This window comes from Salvelinus fontinalis, chromosome 17 (assembly GCF_029448725.1).
Source record: "Salvelinus fontinalis isolate EN_2023a chromosome 17, ASM2944872v1, whole genome shotgun sequence".
Lineage (NCBI taxonomy): Eukaryota > Metazoa > Chordata > Actinopteri > Salmoniformes > Salmonidae > Salvelinus > Salvelinus fontinalis.
This window is the reverse complement of record NC_074681.1, coordinates 25,908,539-25,929,336: the sequence shown is the minus strand read 5'-3', so window position 1 is coordinate 25,929,336 and position 20,798 is coordinate 25,908,539. Positions and strand designations below refer to the sequence as shown.

The following is a 20,798-nucleotide window of genomic DNA, read 5'->3' as shown; positions in this document are numbered from 1 at the left end:
AGTCAAATAGTATATAATTCGGACAAGTTTAATGATCTGATGAGGTAAAAAAGTCAAGATTGAGTAGGCTAGTGTAGTTTTCTTTGAAGTGTGTGCATCCACTGTTTGACTAAATTACTCATGGATAATGGATGAACACCTGAGGCAAAAACAAATTAAACATTAAAATTTGAATTGTTCTGCACATTAGTGATTATTCTATGGCACTGGAAGAAGTACAAGACGAGACTATTATTCCTAACACCTTGTAGTATTCACCTCTTTGTATACAGACTAGGCCTATAGCTGTGGCCTGAAGACTGCAACGCAGTAGATGTTGTTAGTTATAATGTGCTTTCTATACATGTTTAGTTATGTCGTTTCAGTAATAGGCTATGTTCAAAATAATTCCTTGAAATAGCACATTAGTAATGAAAATAACTGAGTGCCGACGACTCAACAAAATCATTCCGAGTAGCCTATAATTCAGAGACACAGTTGAAGTCAGAAGTTTACATACACCTTAGCCAAATACATTTAAACTCAGTTTTTCATAATTCCTGACATTTAATCCTAGTAAAAATTCCATGTCTTAGGTCAGTTAGGATCACCACTTTATTTTAACAATGTGAAATGTCAGAATAATAGTAGAGAGGATGATTTATTTCAACTTTTATTTCTTTCATCACATTCCCAGTGGGTCAGAAGTTTACATACACTCAATTAGTATTTGGTAGCATCGCCTTTAAATTGTTTAACTTGTGTCAAATGTTTCAGGTAGCCTTCCACAAGCTTCCCACAATAATTTGGGTGAATTTTGGCCCATTCCTCCTGACAGAGCTGGTGTAACTGAGTCAGATTTGTAGGCCTCCTTGCTTGCACATGCTTTTTTAGTTCTGCCCACAAATTTTCTATAGGATTGAGGTCAGGGCTTTTTGATGGCCAGTCCAATACCTTGATTTTGTTGTCCTTAAGCCATTTTGCCACAACTTTGGAAGTATGCTTGGGGTCATTGTCCATTTGGAAGACCCATTTGCGGCCAAGCTTTAACTTCCTGACTGATGTCTTGAGATGTAGCTTCAATATATCCACATAATTTTCCATCCTCATGATGCCATCTATTTTGTAAAGTGCACCAGTCCCTCCTGCAGCAAAGCACCCCCACAACATGATGCTGCCACCCCTGTGCTTCACGGTTGGGATGGTGTTCTTCGGCTTGCAAGCCTCCCCCTTTTTCCTCCAAACATAACGATGGTCATTATGGCCTAACAGTTCTATTTTTGTTTCATCAGACCAGAGGACATTTCTCCAAAAAGTACGATCTTTGTCCCCATGTGCAGTTGCAAACCGTAGTCTGGCTTTTTTATGGCGGTTTTGGAGCAGTGGCTTCGTCCTTGCTGAGCGGCCTTTCAGGTTATATCGATATAGGACTTGTTTTACTGTGGATATAGATACTTTTGTACCTGTTTCCTCCAGCATCTCCACAAGGTCCTTTGCTGTTGTTCTGGGATTGATTTGCACTTTTCGCACCAAAGTACGTTCATCTCTAGGAGACAGAACGCGTCTCCTTTCTGAGCGGTATGACGGCTACGTGGTCCCATGGTGTTTATACTGGCGTACTATTGTTTGTACAGATGAACGTGGTACCCTCAGGCATTTGGAAATTGCTTCCAAGGATGAACAAGACTGAGGTCTTGGCTGATTTCTTTTGATTTTCCCATGAAATACATGAACAGGTACACCTCCAATTGACTCAAATGATGTCAATTAGCCTATCAGAAGCTTCTAAAGCCATGACAATTTTCTGGAATTGTCCAAGATGTTTAAAGACACAGTCAATAGATTGTATGTAAACTTCTGACCCATTGGAATTGTGATACAGTGAATTATAGGTGAAATAATATGTCTGTAAACAATTGTTGGAAAAATTACTTAGTAGATGTCCTAACCGACTTGCCAAAACTATAGTTTGTAAACAAGAAATTTGTGGAGTGGTTGAAAAACTAGTTTTAATGACTCTAACCTAAGTGTATGAAAACTTCCGACTTAAACTGTAGCTGTGTTGTTATGGAAAGGAAGAGCGTGATATATAGGAATAGGGGTATACACAGTAATTCAAGGAGTTTAATTCACTACTCTACTGGAGTTATCTTAACCCTCAACAGAGTGATACACTCCCTGGAGTTAGTGTTGATAACTGGAGTTGTTTGGGACTGACTACTTTTAAGGCCAGGCATCACAGGCTAAGATTACATTTTTGCATCTACTATCACATCTTTTTATTTGTTTGTGTTTTGATCCATTAATCTTAGTACAGGCGTGGCCAAAAGTTTTGAAAATGACACAAATATTAATTTCCAAAGTTTGCTGCTTCAGTGTCTTTAGATATTTTTATCAGATGTTACTATGGAATACTGAAGTATAATTACAAGCATTTAATAAGTGTCAAAGGCTTTTATTGACAATTATTTGAAGTTGATGCAAAGAGTCAATATTTGCAGTGTTGACCCTTATTTTTCAAGACCTCTGCAATCTGCCCTGGCATGCTGTCAATTAACTTCTGGGCCACATCCTGACTAATGGCAGCCCGTTCTTGCATAATCAATGCTTGGAGTTTGTCAGAATTTGTGGGGTTTTGTTTGTCCACCCGCCTCTTGAAGTTTGACCAATGGGATTAAGGTCTGGGGAGTTTCCTGGCCATGGACCAAAAATATCGATGTTTTGTTCCCCGAGCCACTTAGTTATTACTTTTGCCTTATGGCAAGGTGCTCCATCATGCTGGAAAAGGCATTGTTTGTCACCAAACTTCCTGGATGGTTGGGAGAAGTTGCTCTTGGAGGATGTGTTCGTACCATTCTTTATTCATGGCTGTGTTCTTAGGCAAAATTGTGAGTGAGCCCACTCCCTTGGCTGAGAAGCAACCCCACACATGAATGGTCTCAGGATACTTTACTGTTGGCATGACACCGGACTGATGGTAGCGCTCACCTTGTCTTCTCTGGACAAGCTTTTTTCCGGATGCCCCAAACAATCGTAAAGGGGATTTATCAGAGAAAATGACTTTATCCCAGTCCTCAGCAGTCCAATCCCTGTACCTTTTGCAGAATATCAGTCTGTCCCTGATGTTTTTCCTGGAGAGAAGTGGCTTCTTTGCTCCCCTTCTTGACCCCTGGCCATCCTCCAAAAGTCTTCACCTCACTGTGCGTGCAGATGCACTCACACCTGCCTGCTGCCATTCCTGAGCAAGCTCTGTACTGGTGGTGCCCCGATCCCACAGCTGAATCAACTTTAGGATACGGTCCTGGTGCTTGCTGGACTTTCTTGGGCGCCCTGAAGTTTTCTTCACAACAATTGAACTGCTCTCCTTGAAGTTCTTTATGATCAGATAAATGGTTGATTTAGGTGCAATCTTACTGGCAGCAATATCCTTGCCTGTGAAGCCCTTTTTGTGCAAAGCAATGATGACGACACGTGTTTCCTTGCAGGTAACCATGTTTGACAGAGGAAGAACAATAATTCCAAGCACCACCCTCCTTTTGAAGCTTCCAGTCTGTTATTCGAACTCAATCAGCATGACAGAGTGATCTCCAGCCTTGTTCTCGTCAACACTCACACCTGTGTTAACGAGAGATCACTGACATGATGTCAGCTGGTCCTTTTGTGGCAGGGCTGAAATGCAGTGGAAATGTTTTTTGGGGATTCAGTTAATTTGCATGGCAAAGAGGGACTTTGCAATTAATTGCAATTCATCTGATCACGCTTCATAACATTCTAGAGTATATGCAAATTGCCATCATACAAACTGAGGCAGCAGACTTTGTGAAAATTCATATTTGTGTCATTCTCAAAACTTTTGGCCACGACTGTATTTTCAACAAAAAAGTTGATACATTTATATGTTCGTTAATTTATCATATTACATATGTTATGAATTGTAAGCACTTTTAAATGGACATCCATCCATAATTTCTAAGCTAACTGCATTGAATCGCACACCATGTAAATGCCCATTTCATAGAGAATGTTACAAACGGGACTATATGTAGTAACGTAGTTTGAAGAGATGGTGATTGTGTCGAAATAGGTGTTTGATAGTCTAAATTCAGTCTACTTGTCTTTAACTGACATTCCCAGAAAGTCTGACTTTTTCTCATCGTCAGAAGCATCAGCGTACACCATGTTGTGGGGTTATCCTTAGACGTATTCTCCAGATTTATACATAGGGAATTGTTGATATGTTGTCCAATTTTTATTCTAGATTACATTTTCCAAGAAATCCCTCTAAAATGCATTTTACACACTTTTTTTGCGCTTTACAGATATAAATATGAAAAAGTATTTATCCACAATATGGAGTGTCTTAACAAAATGAAACAAAAATATTTAGGCTGACTTCAGTCAGTGTCCAGATAAATGTGCATTACATATGCAAATGTGGTGCATTCAGAAAGTATTCAGACCCAAAATACTTACTCCACATTTTGTTGTCTCACCCATCTACACACAATACCCCATAATGAAAGTGGAAACATTTTGTATTTTTTGGCACATTTATTGAAAATGAAAAAAATCTAATTTACATACAATAAGTATTTGCACCTCTGAGGCAATACTTTGTTGAATCACCTTTGGCAGCGATTACAGCATTGGGTCTGTCTGTCTATCACCTTTGCACATCTGGATTTGTGGATTTTCTTCAGCTCTTAAGTTAGATGGGGAGCAGCGGTGAACAGCAATCTTCATGTCTTTCCACAGATTTTCAATGTGATTCAAGTCTAGGCTTTGGCTGGGTCACTCAAGGACTTAAACATTATTTTAAACATTCTTTCTGAAGCCATTCAAGCATTGCTTTGGCTGTATGCTTGGGGTCAATGTCCTGTTGGAACGTAAATCTTCGCCCCAGTCTGTCGTTTGCACTCTGAAGCAGGTTCTCATCAATCTTTCCTCTATCCTTACCAGTCTCCCAGTCTCCCACTCCCTGCTGCTGAAAAGCATCCCCATAGCATGCTTCACGGTAACAATGGTGTAAAACAGTTTTTTCCCCCCAGACATAGCGCTTTGCATTCAGGCCAAAGAGTAAAATGTTTGTCTCATCAGACCGCAGAATCTTTTACCTTATGCTCTGTCTTTCAAGTGCCTTTTTGCGAACTCCAGGCGTGCTGTCATGTGCCTCTTTTTCTCAGGAGTGCCATCCATCTGGCCACTCTCAAATAAAGCACATATTTGTGAAGTGCTGTGGAGACTGTTGTCCTTCTGGCAGGTTCTTCCATCTCAGCCAAGGAACTGTAGCTATGCCAGAATGGTCAATGGGTTCTTGGTCACCTCCCTGAGGAGGTTGCTCAGTTTGGTCTGACAGCAAGCTTTAGGCAGAGTCTGGTTAGTTCCGTATTTCTTCCATTTTCCAATGACCACTATGCTCTTGGAAACTTTCAACACTACAAATTGTTTTATACCCTTCCCCAAATATATGCCTGATCACAATTCTATCTTGGAGTTATAAAAACAATTCCTTGGACTCATGGTATAGTTTCTGCTCTGACAACTGTGGGACCTTATAAAACAGGTGTGTTTCTTTCTAAATCATGTCCAAACAATTGAATTGGCCACAGGTGGACTCCAATCAAGTTGTAGTGACATTTCAAGGATGATCAAAGGAATTTGGCTGCACCTGAGCTCAATTTGGAGTGTCATAGCAAAGGGGTGTGAATACTTACACTATTGGTCAAAGTTTTAGAACACCTATTTTTAGTATTTTCTACATTGTAGAATAATAGTGAAGACATCAAAACTATGAAATAACACATATGGAATCATGTAGTAACCACAGAATTGTTAAAGATATCCAAATTTGCACACTTGCCAAGAGTGTGCAAAGCTGTCATCAAGGCAAAGGGTGGCTACTTTGAAGAATCTCAAATATAAAATCTATTTTGATTTGTTTAACACTTTCAATAAAATGCAAATGAATTACTTAAAAATCATACAATGTGATTTTCTGGAGTTTTGTTTTAGATTCCGTCTCTCACAGTTGAAGTGTACCTATGATAAAAATTACAGACCTCTACATGCTTTGTAAGTAGGAAAACCTGCAAAATCGGCAGTGTATCAAATACTTGTTCTCCCCACTGTATATATATTTGTTTAATGGATAGGACTACAGATTGGTTTCTACTAGTTACCACAGACACAACGTCAAAATTTACTATAGTAAATATTCATGAAAACAACAATTTTATTTTTGGTCTTAATTTAAGATGAGGATTAGGCATAAAGTTAGCATTGTGGTTAGGTTCATAATCACATTTTAAGAAGAAACATTTAGAAATAGGCAGGGTGATTCTTTTTTCAACTCTTCAATCTCTGTCAAGTTGGTTGTTGATCATTGCTTGAATACCATTTTCAAGTCTTGCCATAGATTTTCAAGACAATTTAAGCAAAACTGTAACTTGGCCAATCAGGAACATTCAATGTCGTCTTGGTAAGCATCTCAAGTGTATATTTGGCCTTGTCTTTTAGGTTATTGTCCTGCTGAAAAGTGAATTTGTCTCCCAGTGTCTGTTGGAAACAAGGGTTTCCTCTAGGGTTTTGCCTGCGTTTACCTCTATTCCGATCATTTTTATCCGCCCAAAAAACTTCCTAGTCCTTGCCGATGACGATAAAATCCATAACATGATGCAGCCACCACCATGCTTGAACACATGTAGTGTGGTACTCAGTGATGTGTTGGATTGGATTTGTCCCAAACATAACACTTTTTATTCAGGACATAAAGTAAATTTCTTTGCCACATTTTTTGCAGTATTTCTTTAGTGCCTTATTGCAAATAGGATGCATATTTTGGAATATGTTTTATTCTGTACAGGCTTCCTTCTTTTCACACTGTAATTTATGTTATTATTGTGGAGTAACAACAATGTTGTTGATCTATCCTCTGATTTTCTCATTACAGCCATTGAATTCTTAACTGTTTTAAAATCAGGCAATGGCAATGTAACCCCCAATATAGTGTTGTTTGACTCCAGAGGAGTTGAATTAACTCTTGCGATTATATTGTGAGTAAACATTACTCTAAATAATTAACTCTAGAATAGGCCTACTAAACAACACTGCAAAAAGTTAAAGTAACAATTATTTTTCATTTAATACTGTACAGAGTGAAACGTAATGATGCAACACTAAATGGAGCATATACAACTCTGAAAATATAACTATGTATGCTTTACTCTTTTAGACTTGGACCAAATGTTATATGTGGCAGAGTAAAATGTTCTCCGCCTTAATTTTATTTCACCGACGCGTGTCCCCTTGTGTACGTTTGGTGGACTGTACCATCACCGAAATAAAGGGGAACAGCAAGACAATTTCCAATTCAGTACCTGGACAGCGGCGACTCTGTTTGTCCGGTCATAATTAGAAAGCGAGTTTCCGTCAATGCAGTTAGAGCTAATGAGGCAGTGCAGTGAAAAAACATGGTTCGTGAGGATATTCTTTGAAAAAGAGGACCGTTTTTGTCAAGTGTTTAGTTTTGCTGGGTGACACTAGAGGTAGCGAATAATGTGCACCAGCGAGTAAGCGAGCCATTGCTTGGTAGCAGCCACTTACGATATAGCTAATAAAGCCCTATCTGGATAACTGTCATCAGCTTGCTTCCGCCTAGAGAGGCGGGTTACTATACGAAACATCCATAGGCGACGGAAAACAACAACTTGCCACAATTTTCTTTGTTTCAAGGTCTAATTGAAGATGCTTCCTGGACCGGAGCTAACATTACTGCTCTGGATCTTCAGTTGCATCAGCAGCCTCAGCTCAGCATCTTCAACATCCAGTAAGTAGGCTAACACACACTGTATGATATGTCCTGAGCTTCGTTGCTTTGTGTCCGTCTTGTGCAGGACAAGGACCAGGGCATTCATTGCAGGCTGAGTGTTATGCGTCAAAGTGTTTAACACTTCGGCATCAGACCTGCTTGGAACACATGGCAGTAGAAGAATACCGGTGTTTTCAGTGCTTATAACGGATAATCGTCTGTTATTGTATTTATTTATGTGGATGTGCTGCTTATTTATGGGGCTATTTATTTATGGGGCTATGCTGCTTATTAGACTACATTTGACCTGACTCCTTGTGTCGTTCGTAGATCCAATAGATGATTCTGAATGGCAGGCTACAGTATAGGCTACGTTTGGTCTGTGTCAAAATAATCTCCCTTGATAGATGTTTCTGCAGTTTTGTGAACTGCAATATAGTTTATTTTTACTGAAGGCACATTTAAGTCTCCAAAAAGTTTAAACGGTATAGATCAGAACACCTACTGTCGTTTTATTCTGTGATAAGTCATGAGTTAATTAAGCCTAATATTTAACGTGCATACACACATATGAAGGATAGCTATCGTAACAGCATGTGTTTTAGGAAGTTCTCCTTGCGTGCTTTACTCTTTATTGCTAAACTAGTCTAAGCCAACATAGCAGGCATAAAATAAACTGGATTGACACAGCTGTATTGATGGCTGGGTGAGAGTGCTGGTCCCATGTGACATTAACTTTAAATGGAACTGTTAAACATTAAGATCTGTACAAGCAAAGTCATTATTTAACCAATATATCTATACTGAATAAAAATATAAATGCAACATGTAAAGTGTTGGTCCCATGTTTCATGAGCTGAAATAACCTGTTTCTCTCAAAATTTGTGCACAAATTTGTATAAATTCCTGTTAGCGAGCATTTCTTCATTGCCAAGATAATCCATCCACTTGACAGGTGTGGCATATCAAGAAGCTGATTAAACAGGTGCACCTTGTGCTGGGGACAATAAAAGGCCACTCTAAAATGTGCAGTTTTGTAACACAACACAATGCCATAGATGTCTCAAGTTGAGGGAGCAGGAAATTGGCATGCTGACTGCAGAAATGTCCACCAGACCTGTTGCCAGAGAATTTAATGTTCATTTCTCTACCATAAGATGCCTCCAACATCGTTTTAGAGAATTTGGCAGTACGTCCAACTGGCCTCACAACCGTAGACCACGTGTAACTATGCTAGCCCAGGACCTCTACATCCGGCTTCTTCAACAACGGGATCGTCTGTGCCTAGCCACCCTGACAGCTGATGAAACTGAGGAGTATTTCTGTCTGTAATAAAGCCCTTTTGTCGGGTAAAATTAATTCTGATTGGCTGGGCCTGGCTCTCAAGTGGATGTGCCTGGCTCTCAAGTGGATGGGCCTGGCTCCCAAATGGGTGGGCATATGCCTTCCCAGGCCCACCATGGCTGCACCCCTGCCCAATCATTTGAAATCCATAGATAAGGGCCTAATGAATTTATTTCAATTGACTGATTTCCTTATATAAACTGAACATCGTTAAAATCGTTGAAATTGTTGCATGTGGCATTTATATTTTTGTTCAGTATATTTTGTGTGTGGATGTGTCTGTTTACACATGTACATGTACAAGAGAGACATTAAGATGTCCTGAAATGAGAGCATAGAAGTCGCAGGACAGCAGTAAAAACAGACAACCAGATCAACTGAAATAAAACAAAAAAATAGATCACATAACTCAGTGATATTTGGCACAACATTTGGCTATTTAACAGACAATACATAGTGGTGTATGTCTTCGCCACACACCCCTCCCCTTCTTCTTGTCTCAACATTTTTTATTATACACAAGATACTTTATCTGCATGCTTTTCACTGACAGCTGCAACTCAATAATAAGCTAGTCCTACATTTGCCGCATGCGCTGCCCAAGGGGTCTGAATACTTTCCGAATGCACTGTAGACAGGAGTAATTAGGAATTTTGGCAAATGTATTTCCCTATTGGAGGCGCCACCTATGCCTGTCTGTAATGCTTGGCCTTAGTGTAACGGTAACCCATGATCATATTTGAGGAACAGAGGAAGGGGTATTACATGTAATTTCTGTCATACTCTATAACTGCCAATAGTCTGCTAAGAGGGAAAGATGATTAGCTCCTCCAAATTAAGCCATAAAAATCTCTGTCACTGTCATTTCTGTCTATTCAAGAGGTTGTGTACATTGTGGTAAAGTGTTCACACGTTATGCCCTCGCCATTCATTCAGTGCGCGAAATAAGTTTGTTTCAGTGGCAAACTATCTTATCATCATGCCTGATAGAAAACTGAGAAACACACAGACAAATTAGAAAAACTATGCCCAAACTCAGTGAACACAGCCTGACCATTGACACGACTTCACAGGCAGGGCTGACTGCAGGCTGAGTTCACTGAGGTAGTGACCTCACTAACACTGTGTGATAACTCTTGCCACACCATAAGGATACATTTGTCTTAACTCCAAATATACACTTCTTGTTGTTGTTATCATTATCATCATAACTTGCGTTTACAATGTTCTTTCAGTTTTCATAAATTAAACGGAGGGAGAGAGAAACAGAGGGAGAGTTTGTGTGTTTGTGCCTATTAGGGCTAAACCTGTTGAGGATAGAGGGCGCTATTTACACTTTGGGGGAAAATCGTGCCCAATTTAAACGGCCTCGTACTCTATTCTTGCTCGTACAATATGCATATTATTATTACTATTGGATAGAAAACACTCTCTAGTTTCTAAAACCGTTTGAATCTTGTCTGTGAGTAAAACAGAACTCATTTGGCAGCACACTTTCTGACCAGGAAGTGGAAAGTCTGAAAATTATGCTCTGTTCAAGGGCCTGCCTATAAATGGGCATGATACGTATGAGTATACATGCACGTCATACACCTTCCCCTAGATGTCAAGAGGAAGTGAGAGAAGATATTAAGTGTTTATCTTGGTCTGAGGTGGAATATATACTCTTGGCACGACGAGTCATCCATTTCCTGTTTTCTGGAAAGCGCGAAGATGGACCTGGAATTGCCTTCTGAAAAGCCGTCGTTATAGGCGACTACTATCTCCGGCTTTGATTTTATTTGATACATGTGACAATATCATCGTAAAGTATGTTTTTTCAATATAGTTTTATTAGATTTTTGAAATTTATTCGGGACGTTAGGCGTGTTGCGTTGTGTGCCTTTGTTCAGAAAGGAGAGCTTCGCGCCACTTGGCCAGTGTGCTTGCTAATTCAAGAGGGAAAAACGATGTTCTAAATCCAAACAACGACTGTTCTGGACAAAGGACCCCTTGTCCAACATTCTGATGGAAGATCACCAAAAGTAGGACCCATTTTGTGATGCTATTTCATATATCTGTCCACTGTATACTAGTAGTTTTGCGCCCAGGTTTTGGCCACTCTCTCGCTATAACATAAGCCTTATGTCGTAATGAAGATATTTTTAGAATTCTAACACTGCGATTGCATTAAGAACTAGTGTATCTATCATTTCCTATACAACATGTATTTTTTTGTAATGTTTATGAATAGCTATTTGGTCAGAATAGGTGAGAGTCTAATAGAAATATCCGCACATTCTGGGAAAAAGAAGCTACGTTAGCATAATGGATAACCACGGATTTCAGCTCTAAATATGCAAATTTTCTAACAAAACATAAGTGTATGTATAACCTGATATTATAGGACTGTCATCTGAGGAAGGTTTATGAAGGTTAGTGAAAATTAATATCTTTTGCTGGTTTATTCGCTAACGCTAACGTGCCTATTGCTATCGCTAACGTGCCTTGATGAATGAATGCAGTAGTGTGGTAGGCTATTGTAGTAAGCTAATATAATGCTATATTGTGTTTTCGCTGTAAAACACTTAAAAAATCTGAAATGTTGGCTGGATTCACAAGATGCTTGTCTTTCATTTGCTGTACACGATGCATTTTTCAGAAATGTTTTATGATGAGTATTTAGGTATTCCACGTTGGTCTCTATAATTACTCTGGCTGCTTCGGTGCTATTTTTGACGGTCGCTGCAATGTAAAACTGATTTATACCTCAAATATGCACATTTTTCGAACAAAACATAGATTTATTGTATAACATGTTATAAGACTGTCATCTGATGAAGTTGTTTCTTGGTTAGTTTGGTTGGTTCTTGGTTAGTTAGGTTGGCTTTGTGCATGCTACCTGTGCTGTGAAAAATGTCTGTCCTTCTTTGTATTTGGTGGTGAGCTAACATAAATATATGTGCTGTTTTCGCTGTAAAACATTTAAAAAATCAGACATGTTGATTGGATTCACAAGATGTGTATCTTTCATTTGCTGTATTGGACTTGTTAATGTGTGAAAGTTAAATATATCTAAAAAATAATTTTTGAATTTCGCGCTCTGCCTTTTCAGTGGAATGTGGGAGGAGTTCCGCTAGCAGAACGCCTGGGCCAGACAGGCTAAACACATTATTTAATTGCTTTCCTCCAGCCTGCACTGACCTTTCACTATTTGTATGAGTGGAGAGGCAGAAAGTTTAGATTTAATGAAGGTTGTATTTCACCATTCTGAACGTCTCAGATCAGATTAAGCTGTAACTACCTGGTTACCTTATCTACATCTTTATACCGATTGTGTTCGACTAGATAAACATTGAAAGCCAAACTTCTATGGAAATATTATTGGATTTCAATTGTAGTGGTTTCCCTGACAGATTATCATGTTATTTAAGTGACTTACGTGGTTAAATAAGGGTTAGTAAATTAACATGGTAAAACCAGATTAGTTATTTTGCTAGTACCTTCTGTCAGTAGCTATATTTCCATTAATTTGTCCAGTTATTTTTTTCCGACATTTAGAAAGTTTGCATAGAACATAAGTGCGACAATTGCTTTCTAGGGTGTCTTTACATTTAACTATCTTGTGTCAGTAAAAACAGCTGGACGTAATGACGTCACACCTAAAAAGAACACTTTCGCAAAAACGTAGTGTCAAATAAAAATGTAGTGGTTGAAGTGTTTCCTTTACTCATTAAGGCAAATTGCGCATTAATAAATTGGCGACAGCCTGTATGCCCTCCCACCTATCTGTTTCATGTCTCAGGTAGCCCACAAAAGCCAGCATGGGTAGAATACAACAATTTACTAATATTGCCATATGTTCTAATAATTCTCCTGTGCGAACGTATCGCCACGGTCCGTGCCATGGTGAAAATTACACTCCTGTAGATCTGAAATAATTGGATGGTGAAACTTGCCAGCCAACCAGAAGAGCAAGGCGATGCAATTCAGGCATTCTTGAAAGTCAGGACAATCCTTGTCCTGCAAAGAAAACATAATTTTTGTAGTTTTATTTTGCAAGCAGTAGACATTTGGATTGAAATGTCGAGTGGAGATTTATAGTTGTGGTGACATCACGTGCCCTGCACACCTTCAAAATGATTTGGAAATCATAATTTATTCACATTTGTCGCAATAAAGAAAGTTACAAATCCATCCATGTCGAACAGATAAAAATGTACATCTTTAGAAAATGTATCCTGTATCTGCTGTTTCCAATACACAACGCAATTCTTTTTGCAACATTGCTTTTGTAAAATAAACCTGGGTCAATGGAAACCTGCCTAATGAGAAGGGAAGCCAGGAGCCAATCACCCTTGACTTCCATTGATGTCTCTGTGTTGACCTTTTGGTATTTGTAGTGACTGGGACATAAAGACCGACTCCTGGTGGCCACGTGTCACATTCGTGTGTCAATGATTTCCTACAGTAAGATTCCATTTAAAGGTCATGAACAGTCAAAATCATGTTTTTCATGAAATTGGTTATTTGAAGGAAACCAGATCAAAGTATGATAACTAAAGTATGAAACATTAATGTTACTGTGAAGTTACTGGTCCCCTCCCCCATGTCAAACGCTTGGATTCATTATTAAGAGGACAAGGTGACATCACCTTAACTCTCATTTTAATACACTAATGGTAACATGATATTCTCTTACCTAATTTAAATAAGTACTGCCTTGTAACCAACATTGGAGAAGGCGTGTTTGCAGAGGGGTGTGGTTTATATACTAGCTAGATAGCAACTCTACTGGTGCCAAAATTTGACTGTAGGGATGTCGGCAAATATAATTCAAAGTTTACCCTATTCATCTATGGCAAAGATACTTATAAAGTGTTGTTTCCATTTTTCATGAGCTAAAATAAATGATCCCAGAAAAAGGGTTAGTCCCATATTTACCTCCTTAGTTTAGAGGCAATGGGGCCACACTCAAATGGGTGCTGAGGAGTATTTCTGTCTGTAATAAAGCCCTTTTGTGGAGAAAAATTCTGATTGGCTGGGCCTGGTTCCCCAGTGGGAACCCACCCATGGCTGTGCTCCTGCCCACTGTGTGAAATCCATAGATTAGGGCCTAATTAATTAATTTTAATTGACTAATTTCCTTCTATGAACTGTAACTAAGTAAAATCTTTGAAATTATTGCATGTTGCATTTATATTTTTATTCAGTATATATGTTTCTCCTTTCATCTGTGTCGGGTGTTAGCTAGTTACTGGCTAGCTAGGTCTTCAGACAGCATGGAACAAAAGGGGGGGAAGGGTTGTTCAAAACTTTGATGCAGTTGTCAAGTCAATATCTGTCAATGCTGCTGTGAACCGCATCACAAGTGACATGTAAAAAAAAAAAAAAAAAGTAAAATAATGAGATCATAGGTGCAATTTCAGTGTTGTTTGAGTTGCTTTGTGTATCACCAAATTAGCCTGAGATGATTTTACTGCATTGCAACCAAGTTGCTTGACAGACGTTTGAAAGAGCTGGTCAGTCAAGGCAAGCTCATGAATATAAGTTCTCCACCCACTCGGCCTGTCTTTTCAAACTTCCTGGTAGTTAGCCATTAGTGAAAAAGTACTTTTCAGAATGACTGTTCAGGACCTTTAAAAAAGTGGATTGATCAATAAAAAATGCAATGTATAGCTTAAATTCTTTATTTTTCACCCAAAAAATTGAATCTTAGAACTAATCGCTTTATTCATCAGACTCAATGTACTTTCCCTGGCTAAAGAATTTAAATAAATCTAAATCTGAGTAGTACAATTTGGCAAATTAAATAAGTAAATCCAATTGAAAAATGAACCTAGTCAACCCTCACTAAGGTAGCTCAAAGACCTGCATAGAGAAGCCATAGGGAATAGACCAAAACAAATCAGGTCTCTCTTTAGTTCACCAAACAAACTATAAAAACAAATGAATCATGCATATTTGAGGCATAAATACCTGCAATGGACTGTACAATAAACATATGGCACAGAAGAGGATTATTACTGTCTGAAAGAGAGACTACTCCTTACAAATGCTGTATGGATTTTATACTTGTGTCCAGTGACCCTAAATAACTAAATGTTAACAATGATATTGAACTGAAGCTGCTGTGTGGGTCATGTAAGTAGGGGAATAATGATTGCGTCTCCAGATAATAATCTTGCTGCATATCCCCTTTTGAGAATGAACCTCTAGATTGGTGTTTTTTTGTTAGGCAAATGAGAAAGCTCATTAAGATTCTGGACACCTGCCACCATCATTTGTCAAACCATGTGACGACCCTTACCGTGATCCTCCCCCCATTCTCCAAGATCCTCCTTTTGTTCACTCTTGGTGAACACCTCCAGAACAAAGAACTGCCCAAAATCAGCTCCCAAAATAACAATACCACAATAAAAACACATTAAATCTCTAGTAAAATATGACCGTTATTCAACTGTCACTGCACATATGGAGACAGCTTGGCCTCTAAACATGCATATCTGAAATTATTTACACATTTATCACATTGTTGTTTGCATTTGGATTGAGATGGGGGGTTAAAACCGTAGGAAACACACTCCCAGTCACAATGTCTTGACATGGCTGATTGCTGGTCATAACTCTGTGTGTGATTGTGAAGTGAATCATTGGGGTTTCTGAGTCCCAGCAAGAGGAGATTAAAAAGGAAGCACTCATGCACCCGCTTTCAGGCAGCAGACCTCCCCGCGGATCACCAGCTTTTGACAGACCATGTTTTCGTAAAAAATCTGTATTCATTTGTGAGCAGTGCGGGCAGATGCTGTGTTCAGTATGATTGGGTCGAACAAAGAGAGGGAGCCGAGGAGGGAGCTATTCAAAGCCTAGCTCAGTCATTACCACTTGATGGGGCTGTGGGTTGGAGAGGCATAATTGACAGCGTTCACAACAAAAGTAATCACCCGTATTAACTCACAACATATGGAGTGTCAGTCAGTCAGACTCCCAAGATGACTCCCAAACACTGAAATCTGAGATTAAAATCAAAACTTTTTAACATCATCATTTTAGGGAGGTTGTAAAAAATATATGTTTATTGTAATTAGCTCCAGTTGAGTTAGCTACATAGTGGAAATTGAATAGCTTTGTTTACCACAAGCTTCAGGGGCTTAACTTAAAGCCAGCTCCTACTGTGAATAGAGTTATCCAAAAACATGGCCTTGTACGAAATCCATTATCAAATATAGCATGCACAATGATGTTGAACTGCAGCTGCTGTGTTCAGTATGATTGGGTCCGTATTAAACATGATCCTGTTTGGAACATTGTATCTATGCTACGGTGGGGAGAGTGGAGTGCGTTAGTGTGGCCCCATTGCCTCTAAACTAAGGAGGTACATATGGGACTAACCATGTCTCTGACACAGATCTTTAGGCACAGAACTCTTTAAAGCAACTGCTCTGGTTTACTGTTAAACAAAAACCTGTCATTAATTACAGCCCCCTTTTTATTGCACATTTTAAACCAAATGTTTTTCATACTGTAGCAGCAGCATAGTAGTTTAATGCGATGCAGAAGTGGGCTATTTTTTCTATTCTTGTGTGTTAATAGATAGTTAAATTATGCATACAGATAATTGTATGAGAAGGTGGTAATTATAGTTTGAATTTATTTTGGAGTTCACATCTAGTATGGGATGGGGGGCAAAATACATGATAACTGAAAGAAAACATTGAGCTTGCAAGACGGGGGATCCCAAACTTTTTAACTCAGGCCCCCCTTCCAGTATTGGGGAACATCCCACACCCGCCACGTTCATGACACAAACTGTTATCATGCCTCTTGTTGGTGGAGAGAAAAGTTTTACAGCTTTACCTGTAAGCTTATTTCCTGCAATTCTACACATTTTGTCATGGAGTGCAGAGAAATTGATGCAGTTTTAAAGCCAATTTTCTTGCAATTCTATACATTTTGCCATGTCTGTGTGTTCATGTGATATTTGAATGACTCAAATATTACAACAAAATCTATTGTCCCCCGTGCCGATCCCCCCCCCTGCGCCCCACAGTTCGGGAACCACTGATCTGAGATACTTAAATGAGATGATTGTCCTTGGTATAAACCTTGTCATATTTCTCTATTTAAATTAGCTTTTTGATTCCCCTCTCCTCATATCCATTCAGACTCATATTCACTGATATCTCCCCCTGCATTACTATCGAGGAAATCATATTAAGTTTAGACCCACCCAATTTATGTCTGCGATATTAACAGAATTATTTTCCTGGTTATTCCAGTTCTTAGAAGGCATCCATTATTGATCAATGTCACATCCATTTCTTTGACAGAATATCACCCGTAAATCAAATCAAATTGTATTGGATACAAACACAGATTTACCTGATGTTATTGCAGGTGTAGCGAAATGCTTGTGTTCCTAGCTCCAACAGTGCAGTAATATCTAACAATTCACAATACACACACATCTAAATTAAAAGAATGGAATTAAGAAATATATAAATATTAGACGAGCAATGTCGTAGTGGCATTGACTAAAATACAGTAGAATAGAATACAGCATATACATATTAAATGAGTATGGTAGTATGTAAACATTCAAGTGACCAGTGATTCCACGTCTATGTACACTGCTCAAAAAAATAAAGAGAACACTTAAACAACACAATGTAACTCCAAGTCAATCACACTTCTGTGAAATCAAACTGTCCACTTAGGAAGCAACACTGATTGACAATAAATTTCACATGCTGTTGTGCAAATGGAATAGACAGGTGGAAATTATAGGCAATTAGCAAGACACCCCCAATAAAGGAGTGGTTCTGCAGGTGGTGACCACAGACCACTTCTCAGTTCCTATGCTTCCTGACTGATGTTTTGGTCACTTTTGAATGCTGGCAGTGCTTTCACTCTAGTGGTAGCATGAGAAGGAGTCTACAACCCACACAAGTGGCTCAGGTAGTGCAGCTCATCCAGGATGGCACATCAATGCGAGCTGTGGCAAGAAGGTTTGCTGTGTCTGTCAGCGTAGTGTCCAGAGCATGGAGGTGCTACCAGGAGACAGGCCAGTACATCAGGAGACGTGGAGGAGGCCGATGGAGGGCATCAACCCAGCAGCAGGACCGCTACCTCCGCCTTTGTGCAAGGAGGTGCACTGCCAGAGCCCTGCAAAATGACCTCCAGCAGGCCACAAATGTGCATGTGTCTGCTCAAACGGTCAGAAACAGACTCCATGAGGGTGGTATGAGGGCCCGATGTCCACAGGTGGGGGTTGTGCTTACAGCCCAACACCGTGCAGGACGTTTGGCATTTGCCAGAGAACACCAAGATTGGCAAATTCGCCACTGGCGCCCTGTGCTCTTCACAGATGAAAGCAGGTTCACACTGAGCACGTGACAGACGTGACAGAGTCTGGAGACGCCGTGGAGAATGTTCTGCTGTCTGCAACATCCTCCAGCATGACCGGTTTGGCGGTGCGTCAGTCATGGTGTGGGGTGGCATTTCTTTGGGGGGCCGCACAGCCCTCCATGTGCTCGCCAGAGGTAGCCTGACTGTCATTAGGTACCGCGATGAGATCCTCAGACCCCTTGCAAGACCATATGCTGGTGCGGTTGGCCCTGGGTTCCTCCTAATGCAAGACAATGCTAGACCTAATGTGGCTGGAGTGTGTCAGCAGTTCCTGCAAGAGGAAGGCATTGATGCTATGGACTGGCCCGCCAGTTCCCCAGACCTGAATACAATTGAGCACATCTGGGACATGTCTCGCTCCATCCACCAACGCCACGTTGTACCACAGACTGTCCAGGAGTTGGCGGATGCTTTAGTCCAGGTCTGGGAGGAGATCCCTCAGGAGACCATCCGCCACCTCATCAGGAGCATGCCCAGGCATTGTAGGGAGGTCATACAGGCACGTGGAGGCCACACACACTACTGAGCCTCATTTTGACTTGTTTTAAGGACATTACATCAAAGTTGGATCAGCCTGTAGTGTGGTTTTCCACTTTAATTTTGAGTGTGACTCCAAATCCAGACCGCCATGGGTTGATAAATTTGATTTCCATTGATCATTTTTGTGTGATTTTGTTGTCAGCACATTCAACTATGTAAAGAAAAAAGTATTTATAAAGAATATTTCATTCATTCAGGATGTGTTATTTTAGTGTTCCCTTTTTTTTTGAGCAGTGTATATAGGGTGCAGCCTCTAAGGTGCAGGGTTGAGTAACTGGTAGCCGGCTAGTGATGGCTATTTAACAGTCTGATGGCCTTGAGATTGAAAAACAGCTTCTGTCTCTCAGTCCCAGCTTTGTACTGTACCTGTACTGAAATTGCCTTCTGGATGATATCGGGGTGAACAGGCCATTGCTCAGGTGGTTGATGTCCTTGATGATCTTTTTGGCCCTCCTGTGACATCGGGGGCTGTAGATGACCTGGAGGGCAGGCAGTGTGCCACGTTAGTGGTTTATGTCCTTATGGAAGTACTGTACATGAGATGTTACATATACCTCATGTCATATGTACAAATTTGAACTCCTTGGCAGAAGAATTGGCCTCATCAACTCAAAGTAGACATTCCAACAACTGTAGGTACAGTATCTATATAGCAGCAGTTACTGAATTCAGATGTTACAAACATATTACCACTCCTGCAAATAAAGTCCTGTGTCTAAATTGGCAATGATCGAGTGGTGTTTGTGCATCTAGCGTTTTGGTGTTAAGGAGCAGCATCTTGAGAGTTATTTAAACACTCAAAAATACCCATTTGCTTTGAAGGACAGCAGTAGGTGGAAGGAGCGTGTTTAATTTGATGCTTGGTTACTCTCTGCAAATCTCACAGGGATGGCTTCTGAAAGCTTTTTGCTTTTGTTCAAACTAATCTAAAAAGGCAAGGAAATGTAAATATGTCAATTTGACTGACATGTAACGGAGCAATATGTCATTTGAAGCAGAATTGCTCCACCGTGAATAAAAATGTGTCAAATTGTGATTTGCTGCCACATTTCAATTTGGTGTCCCTGTTCTCTGATGTTTTAATGTGTTCTACAATACAGTTCAGCATTCAAACATCACTCTATCAAACTTCCCAGCAGAATAAATGATTTGGCTTCTATAATTTTCCGCTCAGAGAGCTAAGACTTGGTGCTCAATGAGTAGTAGCTAATTCATTATCACAGCAGAATGAAAGTACAGTAATGGTCCCACTGAGAATAATTATTCTTAGAGCTTAATTTGCTGATATAGTGAATTAAATCTGCTCCAACACTTTCTTTTTCTACTTTTATATTAATCCTGTGAGCAAGTGTCCTTGCGACACTCATCGGCTTTGCAGGGGTGTATTGTCTGCACGTGTGGCATCATTGCGCCATTCACTCATTGTTGAAAAATAACAGGGAAGAGAAGGACAGAAGCCTATAGACAGCTAATTTCAACTCTCGCCCTCTCTGGAATACCATCAATACAATAGCTCCCTAGTTTGACTCAGGAAAATCTTTGAACAAGGTCAATATACATAGCCTATGTACCGCTGCATAGATCCATATCATTGAACACATACATTGGAGGCGACAAAACATGCCATTCCATTAGTTTAAGCGGAGGCCATGCTCCAATAACAGCTCAGCTGCAGCCACAGCTTTGGCTATGCTAATAAGGCCCAGAAAGTCAGAAGCTCCACAGTGACATATTGAATCTA

The 20,798-nt window shown here is 39.8% G+C and overlaps 1 protein-coding gene across 1 annotated transcript in view; it reads left to right on the top strand.

Moving 5' to 3' along the window:
• The first annotated feature begins 7,322 nt into the window (after positions 1 to 7,322).
• LOC129814048 (contactin-associated protein-like 2) overlaps positions 7,323 to 20,798 on the top strand; it is a 100,532-nt gene continuing 87,056 nt past the window's right edge. Inside the window, exon 1 of the mRNA XM_055866811.1 lies at positions 7,323 to 7,804. Within this exon, the coding sequence (XP_055722786.1) occupies positions 7,723 to 7,804 (82 nt within the window). The 5' untranslated portion in view covers positions 7,323 to 7,722. The remainder of the gene's footprint in view (positions 7,805 to 20,798) is intronic.